The sequence below is a fragment of the Natator depressus genome, chromosome 2 (genome assembly GCF_965152275.1).
Source record: "Natator depressus isolate rNatDep1 chromosome 2, rNatDep2.hap1, whole genome shotgun sequence".
NCBI classification, from domain to species: domain Eukaryota; kingdom Metazoa; phylum Chordata; order Testudines; family Cheloniidae; genus Natator; species Natator depressus.
The window spans coordinates 225974012-226001169 of record NC_134235.1 but is presented as its reverse complement, the minus strand read 5'-3'; the positions used below and the strand labels follow the sequence as shown (position 1 = coordinate 226001169).

The 27158-nt window shown below is 40.3% G+C and overlaps 1 protein-coding gene across 1 annotated transcript in view; it reads right to left on the bottom strand.

Moving 5' to 3' along the window:
- MALRD1 (MAM and LDL receptor class A domain containing 1) overlaps positions 1–27158 on the bottom strand; it is a 450886-nt gene that overhangs the window by 13528 nt on the left and 410200 nt on the right. The window contains 2 exon segments of the mRNA XM_074946044.1: positions 3318–3414; positions 3508–3590. Of these exon segments, the coding sequence (XP_074802145.1) occupies positions 3318–3414; positions 3508–3590 (180 nt within the window).

Sequence of the window (27158 nt, the reverse complement as noted above, 5' to 3'; positions counted from 1 at the left end):
TTTGCATAGGTGACCACAGACCCAAACCCCTGGATCTGAGAACAATGAAAAAGCATTCAGTTTTCTTACAAGAAGACTTTTAATAAAAATAGAAGTAATTAGAAATAAGAAATCCCCCCTGTAAAATCAGGATGGTAAATACCTTACAGGGTAATTAGATTCAAAACATAGAGAACCCCTCTAGGCAAAAACCTTAAGTTACAAAAAAGATACACAGACAGAAATAGTTATTCTATTCAGCACAATTCTTTTCTCAGCCATTTAAAGAAATCATAATCTAACACATACCTAGCTAGATTACTTACTAAAAGTTCTAAGGCTTCATTCCTGGTCTATCTCCGGCAAAGACAAAATGTAGACAGACACACAAACCCTTTGTTTCTCTCCCTCCTACCAGCTTTTGAAAGTATCTTGTCTCCTCATTGGTCATTTTGGTCAGGTGCCAGCGAGGTTACCTTTAGCTTCTTAACCCTTTACAGGTGAGAGGAGATTTCCTCTGGCCAGGAGAGATTTTAAAGGGGTTTACCCTTCCCTTTATATTTATGACAGGCACATTATTATTATTTACCAAAATGTGCTGGGTGCTGAACACGCATTTCAGAATACGGAGTTGCTGCCTGGATGAAGTTTGAAACAACGTCCTCATGATTTCATGGCTACAGTGACCTGTGCGTCCGGACTTTTGGTCCAAATCAGCTGCCTGTTAATAGTGACCTAAAACAATTGCTGTCTAATGGTGGTTTGGTGCTGTATGTGAAGTGAGTTGGTAATCTCTGTCTCATTCATAATAGATAGGTTTCAGAGTAACAGCCGTGTTAGTCTGTATTTGCAAAAAGAAAAGCAGTACTTGTGGCACCTTAGAGACTAACCAATTTATTTGAGCATAAGCTTTTGTGAGCTACAACTCACTTCATCAGATGTTGATGAATCACTCTAAATCAGAAAAGCCTCCACCATCACAAGCTACCTTTTTGGAAATCACAGCAGACAGGTCAAGGACTAATTAGGCCCTGGAGACTGAACTATCTAACTTTTCATCCCCAGGTCACAGTTGAGATACATGTAGAGGGCAGTGTGGGGAATCCTGCACTTATTAAGATCATTATTATTTGTATTACCATAGAGCTTAGGAACCCCAACCATGGACCAGAATCGCATTGTGCGTGGTGCTGTTCAAACAGAGAACAAAAAGGCTGCCTGCTTGCCTGCTGTTGTCATTTCATGATGGTACCTCATCTGTGTAGAAAAAGAAGGTTCTAGAGCTGTCATTCTGGCATCTTTTGTCAGCTTATTTAATTAAAATAAGGGGGGAGGATTCTGTTCCTTAAATCCTGGCTGGGAAGCTGGAAGACAAGTGGGTGAAAGTTCATCTAAAGCCATCTAAAGCCTTAAGCCATCAAAAGCAGGTAGAAGGAAAAATTTAGGAAGTGAGAGAAGTAGCATAACAATAAATAATACTTGATGCTACAGCCAGTCAAATTAACAGTAAAAATGTTTTGGGAAAAATACCAAAACATTTTTGCACAAATGCTCATAGAAATTTTAAAAATTTCAGTCAGCTTTATGTGACACCGAGGGTAGCACAATTCATCTCACATTTCTATAGTGCCTTCTATCTAAGAACCTCAGAGGGCTGTACAAACTGGAGTGAATTAAACCTCAATACCCAATGAAGTAAGATATTGAAATGTTATTATTCACACTTTAGAGGAGGAAACAGAAACAGAGTAGTTAGGTGAGGCCACACAGCAAGTTAGTAGCAAAGCCAGGATTAGAACAAAAATGTTCTTAGTTCAGAGCTCACAGCTGTGTCCAGGAGACCATGCTGTTTCCTAGTTATGGTGGAATGTTGATTAGTGGGGTCTCCTCAGCAAAAGCCTCAGTCCATAAGTTTGCAGTGTTTAGCAGTGGGGTTGGGAGAGAGGGGCAGCCGTAAACAGAAAAAGGTCTGCAGTAAAGTAGGAGCATGAAGGAGATGAGGTGGTTTTTGAAGATGAAGCCTGGAGAAGAGAAACTGAGGGTGAGGGGAGTCTTATAATACAAAAATGACGTGGACAAGGCGGAAGAGCAATAGGAGTTGACAATAAAGAGAGACCCTGGTAGCTAGTTGTCTGTGTGTGTGTGTGTGAGAATTGACACTATAGAGAGGAGAGGCGAGTGGCAGTAGAAAGAAAGAGAGAGAACAAGAAATCCAGAAAATGCAAAAAGAGAGAGAGAGAGAGAGAGAGAGAAGGAGAGACTGGACTGTAGGAATGGAAAGGAGGGTTGAGAGTAGAGGAACAGAAAAGGCAAAGAGTGTTGCTAAGGTAACCCCAAGAGACCTGTCAGTGATCTGTGAGTCTGAGGGGTATTTTTCAAAGGTTATGAGAAAGTGAACGACTGGTTAAAGAGAACCTATGTAGCAGCATTATAGAAACAGCACTTCTTTATTTCAGCCATCCTTGCAATGGTTTTCCTTTCTCCTTTGATAATTATGGTGGAGTCATTTTATATTTTGGCATGCCAGCAAGAGATTGCTTTTATTTGCACAGCAACAGCAGCACATGAGGCACATGATAGATAGGGCCCAGGCTCTGAGGAGCTCACAATCTCGATGAGTATGGGTGTGGAGAGGGGAGAAGAGGACGGGGGAAGTGGTAAAAGCAGTGTGAATGGTGAAAGAGAAGAGAGCACACAGCTTAGTAGTTCCACAAATCTTGTTTGAATTCTTATTTGTCTATTATTTAAATAAATGAATAAAGATATTCAGTCTTTCTGAACTAATCCTTTTGTTAGAAAAATGTTTCTATTCCATGCAGAGTAATTTTCACATAGGGGGGATGCTTTGAAAACAAAAGTTCTTCAAAGTTTCGCAAATATTTTAGAAAACATTTAGGGCAAAATTCTGCTCTCTGAAGTACACACAGTGCCTGCTGGCTTCCAGGGGAGTTGGAGGTGTGCATCTGAGAATTGAATTTGGCCTTAGAAGTTTTGAGAAACCACAGATATCTCCTATGTTCTCCCATTTGAACATCAAGTAAAAGAAGACGGGTGTTTCTGAGCTGTTATGGATCCTGGGGCTCTGTAATTCAGTGATAATCACACAATGTTGCATTTAAGATACTCTAAGCCATCAAGATGCATTTCACTGTTTCCAGTTTGAGGTCCACTAAGGTCAGCTTGTGGTGCAAAGCTAGGTTTTATGTTTATAGCTGCATATTTAAGGCAAACAGACTGAGAGGAGATTTAAAAGGTGAAACCACAGAAACTGGGGAGTTAGCTGTTGCTTTGTGGCACATTTTTGTCTGCTTTTGCACACAATAAAAGGCTTCACTTACGTTCTTGGCACTTTTTTCTTCCAAAAGAAACACAACACAGCGACTGTGATTTTGATCAGTAGGAAAGCTAATGCAATGCTCAAGCCAGTCCAAATATCTGCAAAGTCAGACCAATGAAAGAGATAAATAAGCACAGGGAAACACTAAAAGAATGGCTTGAGTGCTGTTAATGTCTTTTCACCTGACCTACCATTTTGAAGGGAAATGGAAGCTGAAGCTGGGGGAGGATTAACCTTGATGTGGCAACGATTTCCTTCCCATTCTTTTCCACATCTGTGAATAAGATAAAAAAAATAAATTTGTGAGAAAGGAGGACCTGGGAATGCGTTTAAGCTGAGAATGTAGGGAACATGCTGAAGGATGATAGAAAGCACTGGAAATTATAGTTCAGGTAGTCCAAATGCTCTTGGGCATTTATAGCTGTGTTCAGAATGCACAACCTGCAGGATCAACATTTATGGACTGAAAAGGCAAATTATAAATACAAAAAAACAAACCAGGAAGGCTCATAAACAGCCCCTACGTTAGCTGCTCTGTCATCACTGTCCATCACCAAACAGCATTGTTCTACACCAATACTTGCCCAGTGTGACTCATTCCCCTGTTATTCCTGTTTTCTTTGGCTCTAGTGAGAATAAGAAACATTTCTGAGTAGAGAAGCCAACCCCCGCAGTGGAGAGGAAGGCCTGGGAGCAGGGAAGGGAGAGAAAGAATCTGTGTTTCTTTTTCTTTCTTGCTATCTAATCATTTGTTATTTTATTCTTCTTTTCAAAATACAATCCTTAACCAAATTTCCACTGAAAAACTAACCAAAATAAACCAGCCACTATAACCCTTCCAAATGACTTTAAAGTTGCTGATCTCTTCACTTTAAGGGGCTAGAGGTTCAATTGTGGAATCCATAGAGCACACTCTCAATCTCACCATATATGAATGCAATTGAGAGATAGAAAGAATCAGCTTAGTGCATCGATTTCATTGACCTATGACTACATAAATCCGGAAGCATGTCTATAATCCCTATCTAGGATGGTCTAGGATCCTGGTAATTATGATGGCCTTTTGCCTTTTACAGATGCTTGGCTCCTTCTCTCCATGACCATTTTGTTTTAATATTTCAATTTTGAGCCAATAAACCACACAGAGACTGTTACATTGAGTTTTAAAATAAGGATAGGTAAATCTATATATTGTGTGAATTACACATATACAAACAATATTAAAAGAACATTATTAAGGTTGGAAAGTCAAGCACTCAAAGGTAGGAAATCCCAGAATTAAGGTTGCTTGTACAACCTTAAATTGGCCCCTTTGTGCCTGTACATTATGATACAGTCTTTAATTATATGATCACAACTCTTTTTGTTTCTATATAAAGGGGCTGGGGGAAGAAAGAGATTTCAGAGATTCATGTAGTTTAAGGCCAGAAAGGACCATTAGGTCATTTAGTCTGACCTCCTACATATCACAGGCCATTACATTTCACCGTGTATTGAGCCCAACTTGTGTTTGACTGAAGCATATCTTCCAGAAAGATATCCAGTCTTGATCTGAAAAAATCAAGAGATGGAGAGTTCACTACTTTGTAGTTTGTTTCAAGCATCAATCACCCTTGCTGTTAAAAACTGTGCCTTATTTCTAATTTGAATTTGTCTGGTTTCAGCTTCCAGTCATTGGTTCTTGTTATGCTGTTTTACTAGATTAAAGCGCCTTTTTTGGCACTCAGTGTTTTCTCCCCATAAAAGTACTTATACACTGCAATCAAGTCATCGCTCAGTCTTCTTTTTGATAAACTAAACAGTTTGAGCTCTTTGCATCTTTCAACGTAACGTATTTTCTCTTTTTTTTTTTTGGTGTTCTCTTGTGCACCCCCTCATATTTTTCAACATTCTTTTAAAAATGTGGACAGCAGTACTGGATACAGTAAGGCAGTACTGGTCTCACCAATGCCGCATACAGAGGGACATTTGCCTCCCTAGTCTCCTGTTTACACATCCAAGGATCACATTAGCCCTTTCTGTCACAGCATGTTGAGATGCTTGTCCACTATAACTCCTAAATCCTCTTCAGAGTCATTACTTTCTGGTATACAGTACCCTGTTCTGTAGGAATGGCCTTGCCTTCCTTGTGGCTAGAGGTATATCTTTGCATTTGGCTATATATATTAGATGGATTAAGAAATGGCTAACTGACAGATTGCCAAAAGTAGTTGCTATCGGGAATCATCATTGAATGGGGGTGTTTCTCATGGGATTCCACATAGTATAGCATCGTACAAGGCCTGAAGCTATTGAACATGTTCATCAGTAAACTGGAAATAAATATAAAATCACCGCTGATAATGGAAAGACATTTTGTGAAACAAGCGAAGAATAGAAAGGGAGTTCACCTACTAGTCAAGACTTCCAGCCTTGGCTTCACTATTTAATTTACTTTTTCCCTTTTATCTGTTGGTAGGGAAAACTTAGTGTTGCATCAGCCCCTAGAATAGAATGTAAATCCATCATACAAGCCCTGTTTGTAATCTGGAGATTCACCCAAATCCTTCTGAGGTTTGGCCCTTAGTTAATTACAAATTGGCATTTCCCAAACAAGAAGTTGCAAATGTTATTTTCTCCCTCCTGCTGAGATGCCTGCAGATTTCACTAAACCTGGAAATAAAGTGGGATGGGCTCCCCCCCAATCAAAACCCAACCCAGCATATGTGGATGCTAAATTTAGCTTTTACTGAATCCAAACTCTTTTCTGAATGGAAGGGAGGAAGGTGTACAAAATGTTTTTACAAAAGTTTGCCTACATTTATGTAGGGCCAGATTCTGATCCTTCTACTCATGTTGAATAGCACCTTATACCACATATGTGCTCACTGACTTCAGTGAGACCATTTGTGGAGAATGTACTGTCCAATTTGAATGGCGGGATCTGGTCCTTAATGATTAAAGAAAGATGTTAAACATAGCCAGTCCATGAATTAAAAACAATTGCAAACAATATTTCTGTACAAGCCATACAGTGAAATCTCAATTATCCCAATCAAGTGGGGGACACTGGGAATACTGAGATAACTGAGAGAATTTTCAAAATCAATAAATCAAATGGGCATGACCTTATTTAGGATAACAAGGAGCTTTGGATGACTGAGATTCAGAAAAATGACACTACTGTTTGTCAGCAATCCACAGATTACATCCTGCATTACATCACTTTCATAGAAAGAAAGAAATCTCTCAATATCTCAATATCCAGTGTCTGCCTGAGATCTGGCTGAGGTGGCACTGGTGGGGAGAGGGAAATTTGTCAGCTCTATAACATTGCCCTCAGATTGTTAAGGCAAACTTCAACCTTAGTGTACAACTGAATTTCTCACTGTTTTGTAATACCCGAATAGCCATTGCCACAAAAATTACCTTTTTTATATGGTGGCAAGAAGACTGCACCCCTTCCTGACAGATTCAGATTTTGGCACAATGATCGAGGCATTCATGGCTCTTGGTTTGGTTACTGTGATTCTCTATTCCTAGGTATGAAATTGCTGATCTTGTAAAAGTTAAAATTGATCAAGAATACAATAGCCTGACTGCTCAACAACATAGGCTGTAGAGAGCATGACTCCAAGGTGTTTCACTGGCTCCCCAGTGAATTTCAGCTCAAACACGAGGACTTCTCCTATTCTCCCAGACATTCCCAATTTACAGCTTTACGCTGCATGATTAGCACAACGGCAATGTTCAGTGGAACACAGAACTGTTGACCCTAAGAGTGAAACTCATGCATGCAGAAGACCAAACTTTCTCTGAAACTAATTCATAAACCTGGAGCTCACTCCTGGAAGAGACCAAGGTGATCCTAAAACCATCAGCAGAACCAAAGGCAAAACCCTATTTCTTTGACCAGGCCTTCACACAGGAACTCCATACTAAAAAAAAAACAACAGGAAAATGAACTAAACAGAACCAACCAAACCCCTACAACTGAAAGGAGAGAGAGATTTATGTGTACACCTCTATGGACTGGATCCTCCATTGCCTTGTGCCTTGCATAATCCCTTACATCTTTGCAAAATGGGTGTAAAATGTCATCATTCTGATCTGGTGGTGATTTACACTCACTTTGCCCTCTGCACAGGTATATATGACTAGCAAAGGTGGAAGGCAGCAGAAAAATCAACCTCATGGTCTCTCTTGGTCCTGTTTTGTAAGTAAAAAAAAAAATCTCCACAAAAGATGTGCAAGGCAAGCTTCTGATTCAACAGCAAATTAGACTGTAAACTCTAAATTAGACTAGACTCTATCAGGGCAGGGAATATGTTTCCAGGTGTGTTTGTAGGGCAAATTACAAAATAAGGCCCAATCTGGACTGTGGCCTTTGGGCATTATTGGAATAATACAAATAATAAATAACAGTAATCATAATATCAGGCAGATATATAAGGAAGAAGATTTCTTAACCTTCATTATATACATATATGTAATCTTGGTATCTTACTGTCTTGCAGTAAACTTTAATTGCTCTAACAGCACCAGGTAGGTCTTTGCAGCTTGTGGTATAAAGCCAAGAGTCAGGTCACTTGAAGTCAAGTTAATGAAGGAGAACACTCCTAATTACCCTGCCCACTGCTGTGGTTACACCGTACTCACAGCACATTACTTTCAGTTGAAAGGCAGATGAGTTGCTTCCTTCAAAGTCACTATTGCTTTCCTCTTAAGATTTGGGTAACTGGGGATACACAAATTATGATGTGAAGGAGACACCCTCCAGGACAGAGGTCAAATATGCTCTCTGGGCAATGTGTTAAGTCTCCACCTCCACTCCTGCAGGGGTGGCAGGAGTTTTGAAGGCATTCCTTAAAAAAGCCTCTCCTACCCTGGAGCTATTCATTTTATTTTGAAGACAGGCGATTGTAGAAGTCACTGAATAAATTCCTTGAGCCAGAAGTTCCACATTAAGAGCATACAGTTAATTTGCTTGGACTAATTGCTTGCTGACTAATTAGCAGTAGCATATTTCAAAGAAGTGCTAGGTTTCTAAAAGCCATCCAACTCCTACCTGAACTAGGGAGATAACCATTCCTATCCATCCAGGCAAGGGGCATCCTCATAGTGAAAACAGGAAGAGGAAGAGAGAAAAAGAGATAAACCAGCATTTAGAATCCTTCCATCCTAGTACACAATCCTAATCTATCCTGCCTGATAAAATGTCTTCTGCTATTAGCAAGTTCAGATGGGAGCGTCACCCTGGAGTGGGACGGTTTTAACTCTTCCAACTTTGCCCCTAGGATTTCCAACTCATTACTCCCTAATACCTATACTGGTAATGCTGTGGAATGAACTATAGCACTGCCTATGTTTCTGCACCCTGGGACTGTGGTCGTGGCTCGTTTAACTCAGGAAATAAGGAACAGACAAGATTTTTTCCTTTAGGTGTTCGTACAGGGCAGGTCTAATTTACCAGGAACATGTCTGGATGACACAGTGCTGCATCTCAGGTTACAGAACTTTACATTACATTAAAGACCGTACATGTAAAACTCAGAACAATTAGAACTAATGCAAATGCTTATTTCCAATGCCTTCAATTTGATTTGAATATCTCCACCTTGGATCTGATTCTCTACTTGTGCAGTCATTTGCACTTGTGCAAAGTGGATGTAAAATGCTACCTCTCTGATGTAATAGCATTATACACCATCTTTGCACAGGTGTAAATGACACCACCAGTGCAAGGCAGTGGAGAATCAGGCCCCTGACCTTCAAATGTAGAGGTGATAAGAGCTCCTCATTAGCTGAGAAGGCAAAACACACAGTGAGCTGTATTTTCAATGAAGGGCTTGATGTATTTGAATAACTGAATGCTGAAAGCTGCTGTTTTCCCTACAGCAATAGTTACTAACGTTCCATAATGAGGAAGCTGCATGGATGTCAAACAGTGTTCTGCAGTTCTCTTTTAGAATCCTGCAATCCTTTGTCAACCCATTTTATTGGCAATACCTCATTCAAGGGCTCTCCTGTTTAGAGTGGGATTTGATAAACGGAAAAACGACTTCTAATCACAAATAAATGCTTCAGCTAAAAGTATTAAATTTACCCTCCTCACGTGAAAGTTAACCTCTTAAATGCCAGATAAAATTTCAGTAAAGTAATTTAAAAGGCAGATTAAATATCAGAAAACTTCCTATGATAAGCCAAATTACTAATCACTGCCAGAAACTTTTTGAGATAATGGAAATGCAGACAGAATAATCCCATGTGTTTGTTTATTTCAGTCTATACAAATATATATAAAGGAGTGCCTAGCTAAAGCCCTAGGCACCCCAACACAAGTTATGGGAACCCAATATAATAATTGGTAGCTAACCTAATAACATTAAACAAAACTCGGTACCCTGCAGAACTCGCACAAACCTTCCCACCCTCCTGCCCCGCAAACTCAGACTTCCATCAAGTCCTTCCCTTACAGAATAGCCAGAGAAAATAGATGGGATTGTGGACACAATATGCATATAAAAATGTAAAAATACCACCAGCACACCATAGGAAATCAAATTTCAACTTCTGTCTGATACAAGAAGCAACTCAATCTGCTTCTGACATACAGTCCTCAGTTAACTAATGGCAAGTACAGAGTTAACCATCCCTGCCCTTAAATCAGCATCAAGCCGCACCCTCTCCCCTCTTCTTCACTCCCAAGCCACAGAACTTTCAGTTAGCCGCTGGGCCAAACTAAACTTTTTCCCCCCACTGTGAGCCCTCTTGGCGTCTCCTAATTTCACTTCCATTAGCCACAGAGAAAGCATGATGAGCCATGTCATGTATAAATTCAAAATGGCCCTAGAGCAAGCTAATGTAGTCAAACAATTGTTTCCTTCGCATGTGATCAGAATTAGGGAAAGGGGACAAGACATGGATGAAGATGAGCATTGACATTGCAAGATGTTCTTATTTTTAAAACTAAGATTTAAATTGGACTGACAATGATTTTTTACTTTGGTTGTTGTATACGCTTGGGATACGCCTGCCTCCTAAACTTCACACTGCGCTAATCTTGTGACTGCTTCCTGATCACAAATTCACCTTTGCTACATTTGTAATATGGGTATATGGTGATTATAATGTAGTGCCAACTGTGTGCAGGATGAGTGCTATAGCCATTCATGCCATTCAACATACTCCGGCCTGGGCAACGGCTAGTGGTGGGGCCAAGGTGTAAATGAAAGAAACAGTTTTGTTCTCTGGGAAACGCAGAGACTTTAGTTATGTCCAGTTGCTGTGTAGCGACATAAGAGGGTTCCTTGCACTCCCACCCCTGTTTTCCCCGGGCATCCAGGGGATAATTGGGCACAGTCTAGACCAATATTAAACAAATTGGCAATCCAGGCATCCAGGTTCCCAGACCCTTGCCAGCTCACCTGGCAGGGTGATGGGAAGCCAGGAACCCTGGAGGCCCTGGGAGTCCCGGCTCCTGAGATTACAGCTCCTTGGCAGCTCAGGCTACTCATTTCTGTGGCTCCGAGGCAGCCGCCACGGAAAACTGCCTGGAGCTGAGGCTTCATTCCCGTTCATGGAAGGTTTCAAAGTTTCATTCCTAATCAGAACCAAACCCTCCGTGAACTGGATTTACCTTCCTCGGCTCAGCTCTAATTTTAAACGTAGAGTTGCATAAATATTAGCTGCCTATCTTCAGCTAGAACACAGTGGATCTGAATCTGATCAGTTATACTGCTTTTAAACTGGAGTAACTCCACTGACTTTATTGGAATTACGCCTGATTTAAACCAGCAGGATGCCCCCAGAATGAATATTTTTCTTTATATCTTATACCTTCCTAAAGGAATATACATATGTGCAAATTGCTTGTTTAATCATTTGCCTTAGTGGCTTTGTACATTATGGTATGCACAGCAATCTCCATGGAGTATCACACAACCACAGTGATGTGGATGTAGGAGAAAGTTACATTTCCTTAGCTCTTCAAAGAAACAGCTGCTAGTTTATGTAATCCTTAAATCCAAGTTAAAATATGTTGCACACACTGTATATTATGGCAGAATTTGGCCCAGTGAGGACTACAGAAATGAAATGGAACAATTCCCATAGGAGACGATCAGACTTCAAATCTATCATTTCAAACATGTACAATCATTTTAATGCTATCTTTTCTCACCTTCTTAAATAGTGGTTCTTTTGTGTCTAGTGTTAGAGATTTTTCACTGTCATATAAAATAACACTGCTGGCTAAAAGCCAATATGAGACACTACAGAAAATAACTCCTGGTTCTGAAGAAAAGAAAGGTTTATGCTAGGTTCAGTAAACAGGAAAATTACTGCCTCGCCAGCTAAACCATTAAACAAAATAAAACTTACAAAATCTATTTTCCAGAAGATATATTTGGTTTCTTTTTTTTAATGTAAAGTGATTGTTTTTGATGCAATATTTCTTGGTGAAAAGAACATTTCAACACTATCACATTTAGAGGTCAAACCACCAAATAAGGCCCTTGTCGTTTCATCTAAACTGGTGTTGACATTAAAATGCAACACCACTGAAAAGAAACAGAGGCTGAAAGTGGTGTCGTGGGTTAAACACACTGGCCATTAGCCACTAGAGATCAGAGTTCAAGGGTGGCTCAAGTCACAAGGGAATACCAATATCCAATGGCTTCATCCTAGCCCACAGTTTTTGCTTTTTACAAAAGTACCATGCCACAACACAGGACAATAAATTAATCCTTGCTTAAGAGAAATTCTAGAGTAATAGCAGGAATGTTGTGAATTAAGCAGTGGGGCCCTTTGTCCAGCTGGATGGAGAAGGTGAATTGCTCCCTTTAACTGGAGGGATGGGGCTGTCCAGCAGGCTGGTAGCAAGGGGCATGGTGCCTCTTTAAGGTGCCCCTCCCTGAAAGAATTACCTGTTCCAGCTAAAGAGGCAGGAAGCTGTACAGGCAGACCGGATTGGCATGCGGGAGATGCTGCCTCCTTTCCCACCAACTGACGAGAAGGGAAAAGGGACATATTTATTCTCAGGACAGTTCAGGGAAAGCCCTCTTTAATCCGGACCAGGCTAGCAGCACCCACCCTCCCAGCCATGGAAGTAGTTAAAATACCAGGTTTCTTCATTATATGCGACGGCCATTACACTAGTCACTCCTTTCCTCGGAGGGCTGGGAAGGAATTTTCCCTCACTGCCAGAATGGCTGAGGCAGGGTGTGGTGTGTGGGAGGGGTTCACTACCACACAGCAAGTTAGGGATCTGATGGGGTAAGAAAATCGGGGTTAGGCTATCATGTCGCAACTCATTATGGAAGCTTGTGGTGGATGTCCAGTTCAGTTAATTCCATACGAATGGATACATATAAATATAAAACAAAACAGATGGGGATTAGAGATCAATAAAAAATCACTTTGATACAATTGATTGGTAAAGGATTTAAAGAAGACATCCTTTAAAGGAGCAGAAAAAGGGGGTTCAGGGCTCCTATGACTGGTATGGGACGTAGTCAACCACCCCTTCTTTACAGCCCACATTAACTTTCCTACAAGTGGGAGTGGCAGCGTCCCAGCAGTGGGCTGGGTGGAACCAGGATGGAAAAGGGGAGGTCTGACAGCAGCACCCACATCTCCAGAAATGTGTATGGAATTACCTGCACTATTTTACCTGTCAGATACTCCCAGATATTTAAGAATAAAGCTGCAGCCTAATTAAAACTACATCCAATGTTTCCTTCCTTCTGGCATTGTTGGACAATGTAGCTAGGGGTAGAGTTAAAAGACTGTACTAGTATAATAGGTCTCCATGCTACAATTGTGTAAAAAAGGTTTGACTCCCTTTTCTCAGTTTGCACTCCCCCCATCTCTTTTGCAAGGCTTTCCCTCTCTTTATGTTCCCCCTTCTCTCTCTTCTCATTTCCTAGTTATAATTTTTGTAAGGGTATTGAGTGTGGAATCTGAAAAAGGACTAATAGATGACAACTGAATCTCTGCATTGATCAAATTACGGCTAGGAGCCTGCCCAGTGTCTGACCATTGTATGTACTTAGTCAATCATAGTAAAAACATCCTTCTCTTTGACAAGTGCCACCAAATTCACATACAGCTAAAATAAGAGAGAGAATCTGTAGAGGAAATAATGGGTTGCAAAGCTGCACCTGAATGCAGAAGGTACAAACACTGTAGCTTTAAGACAAACTTGGTGGCTCCAGAGAAGAAAGCTTTTGCTTAATGATAATTTTTTTGCTAGAACAGATGGGGATTAGAGATCAATAAAAAAATCCAATAAAATACCTAAATATATTTACACTGGCTAGATTTTACCATGATCATCTTCCTTTTACTGTTTTGCTCTTATTTATTTTTATGTCTGTTTATTCATATTCCCCTTTATCCCTCCATGGTCTCTTGTTGCATTCTTTCTTGATTTAAAACAAACAAATCTATCGTCATGTTAATTTCATTATGATTTACTCTCTGTGTTTTTTCTTATCTGTAATTCTAGTGTTACTTGTCTCTTGGTTATATTTTCATGTCTGTTTGAGCATTTCCACATTGGGATGCTATAACCATTTTTGGACTTTTGTCTCTTTTTTTCCTTTCATTTTAAGCTGTTGTGGTTCTGCAGCTGAATTGAAAGCATCTTATTTTACAAGCTGGAGTTTGTTGACATGAATAAACTGGGTTCCGCAATAAACACTGGTCTTATTACTGTGCAATAATCAGAGAGAGTCTGCGGCACTGCATTATTTAGACACGACTGAACTATCAGTTCTATAGTGATAGGAAAGGGACATTTATCCCAGTCAAAGCCAGTCTGCTTTCAATAGTTGTTTACCCTCTGAATATCTTTCAAATGAATGAATCTGCAAAGCCCTGATAAAATAAAGTCAGTCATTTAAAAGGCTTGAGCAGTGACTATGTTTCATTGTATGTATTATGCTACACATCTTTGTTAAAAAAAAAATCTGTGATAAAGTTTATTTTCCCTTTTTAAAAAAAATCTTGGTCTGGTCTTCTTATCAGTTAAAATGGCCTGCTTTAACCTTAGCCTGCCAGAATAGGACATTACTCCTGCCAGGTGGGTTGCAGTACATATTGGAGATTCTGAATCACTTTGTTATTCCCAGACAATCATAACTTCATCTGCTCCCACTGGATACAACATTACACAACAATGTCTAACACAGCCTCTTCTTAACATTTTACAAGTCAGGTGCACAACTGTAGCACCAGAGTGCATCAATAATTATGAAATGTATGCTTTCAAAACTTTTCTTTTTCATGTTTCAGTTGTATGCTTCCAGGAATGAAAAGCAGCAGCTCCGCACTGTCGAACTTCCACATTATACGGAAACAGTGGTTTACCTTCCATCTGAAGCATTCATTTCCTAGCAAAGGCAGCACAGTAAATTGTTGGCATCATAGGCATCAACTCCATCAGTGCTCTGGGGCTCAAACACTCACTGAAAAAAAATAGGGGGTGCTCAGTACCCGCAGGGCCGGATTAATCTTTTGTGGGCCATGCCCCCTGCTCTGCCTATGCTCCGCCCTGAGGCCCTGCTCTGCCTCTTCCCCCTCCCCGTCGCCCCACCTGCCACTCTGCCCTGAGACCACCTGCCACTCTGCCCCCGCTTGGCCTCTTCCCCCTACGGTCCCGCCTACACTCCATCCTGAGGCCCCACCCCTGCTAGCCTCTTCTCCCTGAGACCCCGCCTGCCACTTGCACAGAGGGGAGGGAGTGGAGAGAAGCACCCACTGGCACAAACAAAAATCAGCGCCTGTGGTTGGTATACTCCACATGTAAAACAATAATATCATGACGACGTCCCCACATGGATTGTAGTTGTCCTCTTTTGATACCCACAAATGAATCCCATCGCAATTAGGGGAATTCTCGCTCCCATTTCCAGAAATATAGCTTAAATGATAAGATATTTAGCGGACTCTAGGACACTATATAACTAATTACATAAAAAAGTCCTGACATGAGAAGAATGTAATGAAGGTTGCATAGTCAAGCCCTCAAACGTTAGGATATAGCAGAATTAAGGATGCCTGTGCAACTATAATTCAGGCTTATTTTGCACAGGCATTAAGAGAATGTCTTTAATTACAGAACCCCCATGCTACTATTTCCTCCAACACTGGGAATGTTACCTCTGGCATTTCCTCATGCCCGAGTACTGGAATTGGTTAGTCTCTAAGGTGCCACAAGTACTCCTTTTCTTTTTGCGAATACAGACTAACACGGCTGCTACTCTGCAACCTTAAAATAGTCTTTGGTAGGCAACTTCCTATTTTTTTTAAAAGGAAAAGGAAAAAACAGATTTTATTCTGAACTGGGTAACAACTCCTCCATCATCACCAGGGTTTAAACCCTGCAACTTCAGCACTGGGAATGACCACATAAGCTGGCAGTACAAAAAGAATGAAATGTTCGCCTCCATCCACATTCCTGAAACTTACTGAACAAATTACATGGCCTGGAAGCTGCTTGTCTGCCAGAGTTCAATGGTGGGTTGAATGGTTTACTTCATGCCACTCTGCTGCAACTAAATCCTGCATGTCCTCCTTAGTGCCCAGCACTCCCTGAGTATAAAGTGGCACCCTTTCAAATAGCCACAACACTTCTCCACTCTATAAGCTAGATCCTCAGTTGCAGCATAGGAACACTCAGTGCAGGTGAGGAAGCAGGAGTCCAAAAGTGTCCATTGCTCTCCCCCGATCCTGGCATCACTCTGCAATAGGCCAGTCACTGGTGCAAATTGAAGCTGCAACACCTGGCAAGAGCCCTAGGGCTAGAAATGGCACCCAAGGATCTTTAGGGCACATGGAACCCTGCTCTTGTTCCCTTCCTCTGGCCATGGCCCTAAGCCACCTGCTGGGAGAGGGTGGCATGGAGCCACAACAGGGGTTCTAGATCACCCGAGGATCTCTGGAGGCTTGATCCACAGTGTTTAGGGCCTTTGTGCACCAACTGAGGGAGGCCCAGAATCAGAACCTATTTCTTTTTAAGTTGTGTAAATCTCACCAGTCAGGTCTTTTCATTCACCTATTTTTCCCAAATACAAAGACACTGACATTTTTCATCTATCTGAAACATAAAACATAAGCTATCACTGCAGAGCTGCGGTGGATGGTGCCCACTACGACACGAACACAAAGAGAACTATAAAGTAGGAACTTTGCCTCACCCTTCTATTCCACACAACCAACAGTCATAACCAGACAAATGATACACCATTTCACAATGCTTCTCACAGAGTTAGGGTGCTGAGACAAAAATACTGCAACTAATACTTTGCATTCTTGACAAGGAAAGAAAATCATAATGATCCTATTAGCATATAACGTTGAGAAGCATCCTGGAAAGCACTCACAAAAATGATTTGAATTAGTCAGTTCAGTGGCATATATAGGAGAATGCAGTGATGGGAACATATGACAGCTTCTCTTCTGACACAAACACTGCATCCTGAAAAGATGTTTCCTTTTTTTTTTTTTTTTTTTTTTTATTACTAGACAGACTTTTTCCTACCAGTTCTAGTGAATCTGTTCATATAGAAACCAGACTGACCTCAGGTTTCTCCTGTTCTCTAAGGCATAACTAAGGTCTTTTACAAAATTGTCAATTTTTTCTGTCCATAAATGCTACCTCTGTCCTCCAAGATGCACTGGTTTCTACAGATTTTACAGCCCACTGTTTCAAGGTAGACTTTTTATCTATCAGCTCTCCAACTTTTGCATCTTTGTTACTTATATTGTGGCAGTACCGCAAAGCCACAATCAGGATGAGGGTCTGTACACCTAGAAGAAAGAATGGTTCCCTCCCTCACAGAATTCAGAGTATAAAAAGACAGATATTGAGTAGAAAGGAGGGAGATAAATTATATAAACAAAATGGTAAGGATGATGATAGGCATATGCCACGTTAGTTCCTGTGTTGCCAACTCTTGCAATTCTATCACTCATGACATTTGATTTGTTTTTAAAGCCCTAACTCCTGGAGTCATGTGAATATGTGAGAATCTCAGCTTTCATTTAAAAAAAAAAGGGCAAGTTTCTAGCCCTTATGGCTGCAGAAAAAAAAGCTTAAAACATGACCCAAGTACATCCTAAAGATTCAAAAGCAAGAATTTAAATAAAAAGAATGTAAAAAGTCAATGTCATGATTTTTCAGGGCCTGATTTATGATGTTTGCACATTTGCAGTTGGTAATACTATAGTTCCTTTTTAAGATATAGATATAAACGTATCCCTAACTTATTTTCTAGTTTTGAAAGGCCCCATTTACCTGCAAGTACACATGTGCCAGTGGATCAACACCATTAAAAAATAAGATTAAAAATACTAAATTCCCCTGTTATGCCAAATTCTCCTCTGACCCATAACCCCATCTCAGGCTCATTGACAGAGTAACACCTAGTCCCACTTTAAGGGTTTTCTGGGTCTCTCTATTTCATTTTTGTCAGCTGAAATGATACTCCAGATTCCAGAGGGAGGGACTCAGGGCTGTGAAGGTGCAACTCTGTGTCTGTCTCTGGCCTTCTGGAGGTCTGGCTTCATGTCTCAGGAGATGGTTGAGGTTCCTACCCCATGGGTCCTTCCTCAGGAGTCCCTGGGGCTTAAATTCAGGCTCGGAGGAGTGGGTGGAAATGGGGAAACCCTCTCTGATTCCTTCCCTCCTACTCCCACTGCTGCTCTGGCTGCAGCCAAAAAATTCTCTTATCTCTTGAGGGGTCAGGACTCTGTTCCCTCATATGACTGTCCTTGAGGGGCTGGGCTAGTGAGGCCTAGGGGAGTTGGGTAGGAAGGAAAGGGGTTAATCCTAGCCTGTTGCTTTAAAAAGAGAAGTGCATTTTCAATGGCAAGCAGTTTTTCATTAAAGTACTTCTTGAAGTTGTTGTGCAGTGATCACTGTGCACTGTTAAGTTGTCACCACATGATAATGTTTATTTATTTGCAGTTACTCATAACTCTTTAAAACTAGGTGCTTTTGTTTTTTAAACCTTACTCTAATCAGATAAACTTTAGTGCTATTAAGTACCGTACTTCAAAAGTTTAAACTATTCTCCTAAAGAGACTAAAGCAACTTTATATTGTATGAATACCTTGAATTGGCAGCGGAGGTTAACCGTAGGACAGGAAGTCATGTGCCAGAGTAGACTATGGAATGGTTCACCATAGCTATTTATTGTAAATCTCACAGAGCTGGCCTGTGCCAGAGCAGTACATTCTCACATGCTCCAGAGGAAATGCTAATCCACAGGCCCGTCTGTAAACGACAAATAAAAAAAACCAGCTGCTTGTGTACTCTATGGCATTGGCAGCTGGTACCCAAATAAGTAGTGGGATTGGAGGTGAATATCTGCAACCTGCCCCTCTATCCTGCAAGCTGATCATATTTTCAAAGTGAAAAAGCTGAGGTCAAGGGGATCACAGAGAACTATGTTGGCAATGGATGAGGGAGCTTGGCAGTAGATGAGGGAATTAAAAGGAATGCCTGCTTCCCTCTCACACTATTCAGATCAAAGAACTGCGACACTTTTCTGTAAAAGGCAGGGTGGGAGAAAACAGTTTCTTTCTCAGTCATCCCTTTACTGTTCTCGCCTGATCTCACATTCTCCCCCTTCAATCTCTGTCTTACCTTAACACACCACTTTTCCTACACCCTTTAATTGACTCTCCCACCTTCCCATCCCCCCTCCCAGCTAAGAACTTCCTAAACCTTCTTAGCTTCCTCAAACCCCTCACCAGGTCAGAAACATACCACATTCCTCCCTGTCCTCAGGAGGAGAATCCACCTCTTCCTACCTAGCCTCTCTACTGCTCAGAACTATGTCCCTCAGCTCTGAATCCTTCACTACACATCCCTCGGACTCAGAATCTTTTCTCCTCCGAGCTGAGCTGAGCCAGGATGAGGTAGGGACATAAACTGCACTTTACTCACTTGATGAAGGGATTAAATAGCTGAATTACAGGGCAGTGAATTACTTCCTTTTGGAAGCAAAGAGGGGTCTGGAAAAGAATTGTGACTCAGGTCTGACTCATAAACAGGCTGAGCCTAAAGTTTCATTCAAGCCCTAACATTATATATTCATCTACTTGTTATCTTGAGAAATGCAGTTGGAAACCTACTCTAATCATATATTGGTTAAACCTACAGTTAAATGCAGTTGGAAACCTACTCTAATCATAATTGGCTTTGCACATTTTCCCCACTACTTATCCCATTTTTAGTAAGTGAAAACAACCATCATTATTATGAACTAGTGAAGATTTGGAGGGCCAGACAGCATACATATCCCAACGTTTGATACCATAATATTCCATGATCATATACAATTCTTGCAGTTCAAGTAACAGCACACACGCATCAACTCACGATATTTTGCGCTAAAAACACAGGCCTCTACCACTGAAGTTTAGAAGAATGTCCATTTGCTTTCCATGGCATTAGGGCTTATACACGTGAGTCGCATCATATATGCATTTAACTTACGCAAATTCAACTATATGCGCTCAGAAAAAAAGAAAAATAACAAGATACCTGTAAATAGTAAATTGTGGAATTTCAATACAAGATCCCACTAACAACCGGAAATGAAAAAAGAAAGCAAAAAATTACAAACAAAACCAAAAAAAGTTAAATCAATTGTTTCAAAATCTAATTCAGCTAGGTCTAAATTTGGGATGATTGATCTGATCACTATTTTATTTGAGCCAGTTCACCAATCCCTTATAAGAAGACATTTGGCAAACACTGGATTAGAACAAAGACATTTCATGCTGGAGCTGATCCATTTATTAGTAAGAGCAAACTGTACTGCTGAGCAACTGAGATTACACCTTTATGTTCAATTTCATCAGAGTGGAAATAAGTCAGTTATATTAAAAATTATGAAAATTATAGGAGGACTACAATTCAAACAGAGACCATTTCAGAGGAATTATTAGAATGAGATTAGGTTTGAAACAGTCAGGATTACTGAAATGACAGCTATAAATCAACTGGTGACCCCACACATATAAGGTCAGAATTTATGGCAGACCGCAAGATGGAGAAGGAAAAAATACAAGGTCAAATCCTGCTTTTAAGAAACATAGCCATTCAAATAATATGATGTGATGGTTTCATTATTCAAGGGACTGTCTTCCTTCTGGCTTTTCTTCACTACCGAGGTAAATTGACCTAAATTATGCTGAATTTTGTAGCTGGAGTTGACGTATCTTAGGTCAACTTACCCCGGTGTCTTCACTGCACTCTATCGACAGGAGATGCTCTCCCATTGACTTCCCTTACTCTTTTCGGGGATCTGGAGTACTGGAGTTGACCAGAGTGCAGCGTCAATCTCCCTGGTAGTGAAGACAAGCGCTTATTTTTGATCACTTGGGGATTTAAGCTTTAGAATCATAGGAGAAGGGACCTTGAGAGGTCTTCTAGTCCAGTCCTCTGTACTCAAGGCAGGACTAAGTATTATTTAGATGATTCCTGGCAGGTGTTTGTCTTATCCTGCTCTTAAAGAGCTCCAATGATGGAGATTCCACAACCTCCCTAAGCAATTTAATCCAGTGTTTAACCACCCTGAGAGTTAGGAAGTTTTTCCTAACATCCAACCTAAACTGCCCTTGCTGCAGTTTAAGCCCATTGCTTCTTGTTCTATCCTGAGATGTTAAGGGGAACAATTTTTCTCCCTCCTCCTTGCAACAACCTTCTATGTACTTGAAAACTGTTATCATGTCCCCTCTCAGTCTTCTCTTCTCTGTACTAAACAAACCCAATTTTTTTCAATCTTCCCTCATATATCATGTTTTCTAGATCTTTAATCATTTTTGTTGCTCTTCTCTGGACTTCCTCCAATTTGTCCACATCTATCCTGAAATGTGGCACCCAGACTTGGACACAATACTCCAGTTGAGGCCTAATCAACATGGAGTAGAGCAGAAGAATTACTCCTTGTGTCGTGCTTACAACACTCCTTTTAATATATCCCAGAATGATGTTGCTTTTTTTTGCAACAATGTTACACTGTTGACTCGTATTTAGCTTGTGATCCACTATGACCGCCAGATCCCTTTCCACAGTACTCCTTCCTAGGCAGTCATTTCCCATTTTGTATGTGTGTAACTGATTGTTCCTTCCTAAGTGGAGTACTTTGCATTTTCCTTTCTGAATTTCATCCTATTTACTTCAGACCATATCTCCAGTTTGTTCAGATCATTCTGAATTTTAATCCTATCCTCCAAAACACTTGCAACCTCTCCCAGCTTGGTATCCTATACAAACTTTATAAGTATACACTCTATTCCATTATCTAAATCATTGATGAAGATGTTAGGATATAGATATTCAGGCCTGTCTGCAAAAGCCTGTACTTTAAGAATTTAGGGGTATTCTTATCACTTGGCTAGTTCTAGAGGTATAAAAGAAAGAATCAAAATCACTGTCTGCTGGTGTAAGGGCCCTCTCTTACTGTGACTGTTTGAGGCCCTGTTCTTAGGCTAAGGCCTTTGGCTAAGCAGCAGAGGCAGCCATAAGCCAGGAAGCGAACAGTCACATCCTCACATTCCAAACTAGTCACATTGAAAGAAGGTGCTATTGGGCTGTTAGGAATACAATCCTGTCCTGATAATTCCTATCACCTCCAGAGAAAGGGAAGTGCCTAGAAAATGTAAAAGGAAACTTAGTTTGATAGCATCCTGTCTGGCAAGAACTCACTTATCAATAGCTGGGATGTGAAATCCTCACTTCTGTATTGTTTTGTCATTAGAGTTCCAACTTTGCTATTGTTTGTCTGTATAATCTCTGTCTGGTTCTGTGATTGTTTCTGTCTGCTGTATAATTAATTTTGCTGGGTGTAATCTAATTAAGGTGGTGGGATATAATTGGTTAGCTAATCATGTTACAATATGTTAGGATTGGTTAGTTAAATTTCAGTAGAATGATTGGTTAAGGTATAGCTAAGAATATTACTATATAAATTAGGAGCAAACAGGAAGTAAGTTGGGATTCGAAAATAAGGAAAAAGGAACTTGTATTTAAGCTTGCTGGAAGTTCACCCCAATAAACATCGAATTGTTTGCACCTTCGGACTTCGGGTATTGTTGCTCTCTGTTCATGCGAGAAGGACCAGGGAAGTGCGAGAGTGAAGGAATAAGCTCTCTAACAGAAGATATTGATCGGAACCGGACCCAGAACCTATCCCTGCAGGACCCCACTTGATATGCTCTCCAGCCTGACTATGAATTCTCTCAGAATGGTTTTCTAACCAGTTACGCACCCACCTTATAGTGACTCCATCTAGGTTGTATTTCCCTAGTTTGTTTTTGAGAAAGTCATGTGAGACAGTATCAAAAGCCTTACTAAAGTCAAGAAATACCATAGCTACCACTTCCCCCCATCCACAAGCCTTGTTACACTGGCAAAGAAAGCTATTAGGTTGGTTTCACATGATTTGTTCTTGAGCAAATCCATGCTGAATGTTACTTATCACCTTATTAACTTCTAGGTATCTGCAAATTGATTGCTTAATTATTTGCTCCATTATCTTTCCAGGTACTGAAGTTAAAATGACTGGTCTGTAATCCCCCTTTTGCCCTTTTCCTGTCCTCTGAAATCTCACCCGTTTTCCATGACTTTTCAAAGATAATCACTAATGGCTCAGATATCTCCTCAGTCAGCTCCTTGAGTATTCTAGGATGTATTTCATCAGGCCCTGGTGACTTGAAAACATCTAATTTGTCTAAGAATTTTTAACTTGTTCTTTCCCTACTTTAGCCTCTGATCCTACCTCATTTTCACTGGCATTCGTTAAGTTAGATGTCCAATTGCTACTAAACTTTTTGGTGTAAACTGAAACAAAAAAGTCATTTAGGACTTTTGCCATTTCCAGATTTTCTGTTATTGTTCCCCCCCCCCCCCACACTGAGTAACAGGCCAACCCTATCCTTGGTCTTCCAAGGATAGGCATCTGTGTGCCTTGTTCAGCCAATAAACTACAAGGCCAAAAGTGCAAAGAGAAATCCAATATTCCATTAAAAAAAACCCCAAACCAAATAACCCTTCAACCGTTCCACTGCTAAGACAGCTAAATGCAGGGTTCCATATCAACATGAAGATCTTTGGTAGCAGATTTACACAATATTCTGCCTCACTTACGTTCTGGACTTTGGTGTGCTGGCTTTTTGCTCTGGACTTGTCTTAGCAGGGTTTTAATGAACAAGGAGTGAACAGCACAGTTTATTCAGCCAGTGACCTGTTTTGTGAAGTAAAAGTTGAACTGGTATTTTTCTACATGTTATTCATCACAACATTCACCTGCTTTTTTGTTAAGCTAGGTTTGCAGATGGAGCTATGCTTATTTACACCAGGTGAAGATTTGGCCCATAATTTGGCCCACTACAATAATTTACATACATCATACAGTTTGATCACAAGTTAACACCATAACAACTGCTACTTCAGTCTGTCACTTCTAGTGTAAGCTATTACTGGAATTATCTTTCTACCTGAATTATACAGTTAACTTACCAAGCTATGCAAAATTGTTGTCCAATAATACCTAAAGGTATACAACGCTAAGTGGGGTGACAAACAACAATAAGTTTCAGCTTATAAAGTATGCATTTGATTAGCAATATAGAAACACTGCATCAAACTATGGAATAAAACTGTAAATCCAAAATATAAGACTTCAGTAGGATCAGTATGTGGCCTAAAACATATAAATCCAAGAGATAACAACTGTTCCAATAGACTGTTTTGATGTCATATATTGACTGGAACTAAAAATTGGGGGGTGGGGGGGACGGATGGACTGAAAGGTATAGGTCAAATTTTGGTGCCTCAGTTTTTGGATGGCCAAATCAATGCATTTAGGGCTTGATTTTCAGTCACTGAACAACTGCTGCTCCTACTTAACTTGTCTCAAGCTGACTGCCCAAAATCTGAGGAACGTCAGTTCATGAAGAGTTTTGAAAATGTAGCCCCTAACGTATACATTTTTCACCTTCATAGAAGTTAAAAATGGAAAAAAATATGTTAGTGCATCCAGTCCGCCTCCCTGCTGATGGAAGAAACTGTAAAACTGCATATCTATTCTCTCAGATAAGGATAGCTTCTGTATGTTTTCAACCATTTTTAAAATTTTACTAAATATGTTCTAAAATCTTGGCTCTGAGGAATAGCTTAGCCGGAAAGCTGCATCTTTGAAACCTAAAGTATAGAAAAGGAAACTGTGAATATTTTGCTCTGAACACAGATCTTAACTATTTCTTCCTTCCTGATAGGGTGGGAGGTGAAAGAGGATAAGCAGTTTTCATATTTGGCATTTTTCTGATTGAGCTACTACACAAATGTACCTATCTCTGGGTATAATTATATTAACTGAGCATTTGACTCCTATCAAGACCACAGTAGCATTACTTATTTATTTAATTATTTTTTTCCCCAAGAAACAAATGTTGGGAACTCTCTTTCCATGAGGTTTCAATAAAAAACAGCCTTCCTGTTGCTCTGGTCACCCACATGGCAAAAAGGAAGTTAAACTGTTTGCTGACATGTCTCTTATGGTTTGGACCTGAGCCTTCTTTCATGAGCCTGTTGCCAAAAGCTTGACTTGCACAGAGAATATTGTGTGGGTTGTGACTTCACTGGGAACTGAGACCCAGGAATGGGCAAAATATGCTGTGGAGGCTGCACACTGGCCATATCTGTGGTGATTAGGAAAGCATTACTGGTTCCACACTTTGAAAGCTGCAGCAGATGTACTTATTTTGTGGTGACTGCAACTCCAGCCCCTAAACCCTGGCTTAGCTAATCACAAGGAAGGTAAGTAAATGGACTATTTTCTCATGACATTTCATAAACACAGGGTTTCAAAATGAATGTAGATGGAAGGGCCATTTTGAGTCCAATAACCGCTCCCCGAGCCGAACCCCTTGTGATATGCATATAATTGTGGTTTGCCTGAACTGGAGGAAAGTTCAGGATAATAATTTTGAAAGACTGGCATTGCTTAGATAGTATCTATATCAATACTACCTATATCTATATCATTTCCTGTCTCACCCTTGAGCCACTTGAGAAGCTACATGGAACCAGGTACACAACCGCTTGGCCATCTAGTTTTACTGTGTATTGATAAACTCACTGATGGTCGATAATGACATTAGTAAGTTCCGTACACTGACCTAGATCCAGATGTCTAACTCCATTAACATCAATGAGAATTACACATAAGGAATTTAGTCTACGTGTGACCCCCAAGACAGCAGAAGAGAACACATTTTCCACAGTATAAATTGCCAAGAACCAAAGACTCAGAGGTATACTGGTTACACTTTTGGTCTAAAGGACTGTCAATTCCTATTGCATACAATATGTGACTACCTATAACCACAAAAGTAAAAATTCAAAACACAGCTATGCAAAGATAGGCGCTACTGTAATATAAATAACAACAGCAACAACAAAAATACTAAAGTCACAGTGGGAGGAGGAGGGGAGGTTTTCTTCTCCTTTTGATACATGAGGGATTTAGGCTAGGGCAGGTTAAAATATTTTGTTGAAAATTGGTGTTCTGATGAAACAACCATTTTCTAGAAAGTGCCCACTTCCTTGAAAATTTTTGATTTTCCATCAGAAAACTACAAATGTTTTGGTATTTTGAAAAAGCTGAAATTTTTCACTGAAAATTTCAGCAGAATCAATTCCACCCCTCCTCATTTTTGTTGAATTGTGTCTGGAAATTTTTTTCCCCCAGCTAGCACTAATTTCATTTCAGAACTTCTACTGAAGTCAAAGCACATTACAGTTCATAGTATTAAGGTTAAAATCTTCTGTCCATTTACATAAGAGCATAGCCAATGAGCTCAGTAGACTAGTGTAGGTTGTTCTTCGACCCAATTCTAAAACAAAAGACTAATGCAGACATGGCCAAGGTCTGCCTTTGGATGTGCATGCATAGCTGGAATGATCTGCATGGGAGCACCACTGAGAGCATTATATGACCCCTTTTGGCCTACACTTCACTTTCAGTGGTCTCCAGAGAATCATAGATTGCCTTCCTGTGCCAATCTGAAAAAAGAATAAGGCAGGTCTGCTTATTTCACATATTGCACTAGAAATAGTGTTACACCTCCCCTGGTGACACAGAAACCACTAAACATTCAAGTCTAAGCAAAAACTTGCTATATAATATGGCACTCTTTGAAGGCTGTTTGATAAATAAATGCTACCTTATCTTGTCTCCGAACAACTTTGTGCATATATCCCCCTCAAGAAGTAGAGGAGATTGGTCAAACAGAATCTCCAGCCATGAAATCTCAGTTGGTTATCTCTTATTTGATTACTATTGCAGTACATACATACTCAGCAGAGCTCCCTTATCAGGTTATATGGTACAAACTTGGCTACAGGTACAAAAGTGCTATAATTTTACATTTTCTGGACTCACTGTTATACATTCTTTTTCAGAACATTGGTTGAACAGCCTCTACACTATGTAAGAAAAATACTGAAATACATTTGACTGGCCTGAAAATACTCTATAAACATATTCATAGTGACTATCGAAAGCAAATGCCAAGTGCAATGTTCTTATACTGACTGTATACATTAAGTTATCAGAAACAATTCTATTGTGCTAAAGATTACACTAGAGGTGAAAAAGTAGCAAAATGAGCTCACATGGCAAGGTCAAGGATGCTATACCAAGTATTGGTTTTACGGGATAGCATGGGAAAATGCTGGGTACAGTTGTACAAGGTACTGAGTTTCTTCTGCCAGGCTTACTTAAGCTGAAGCTCTTTGGGGACGGGACCAACTTCTTGTTATGTACTGTGACAGGGTCGG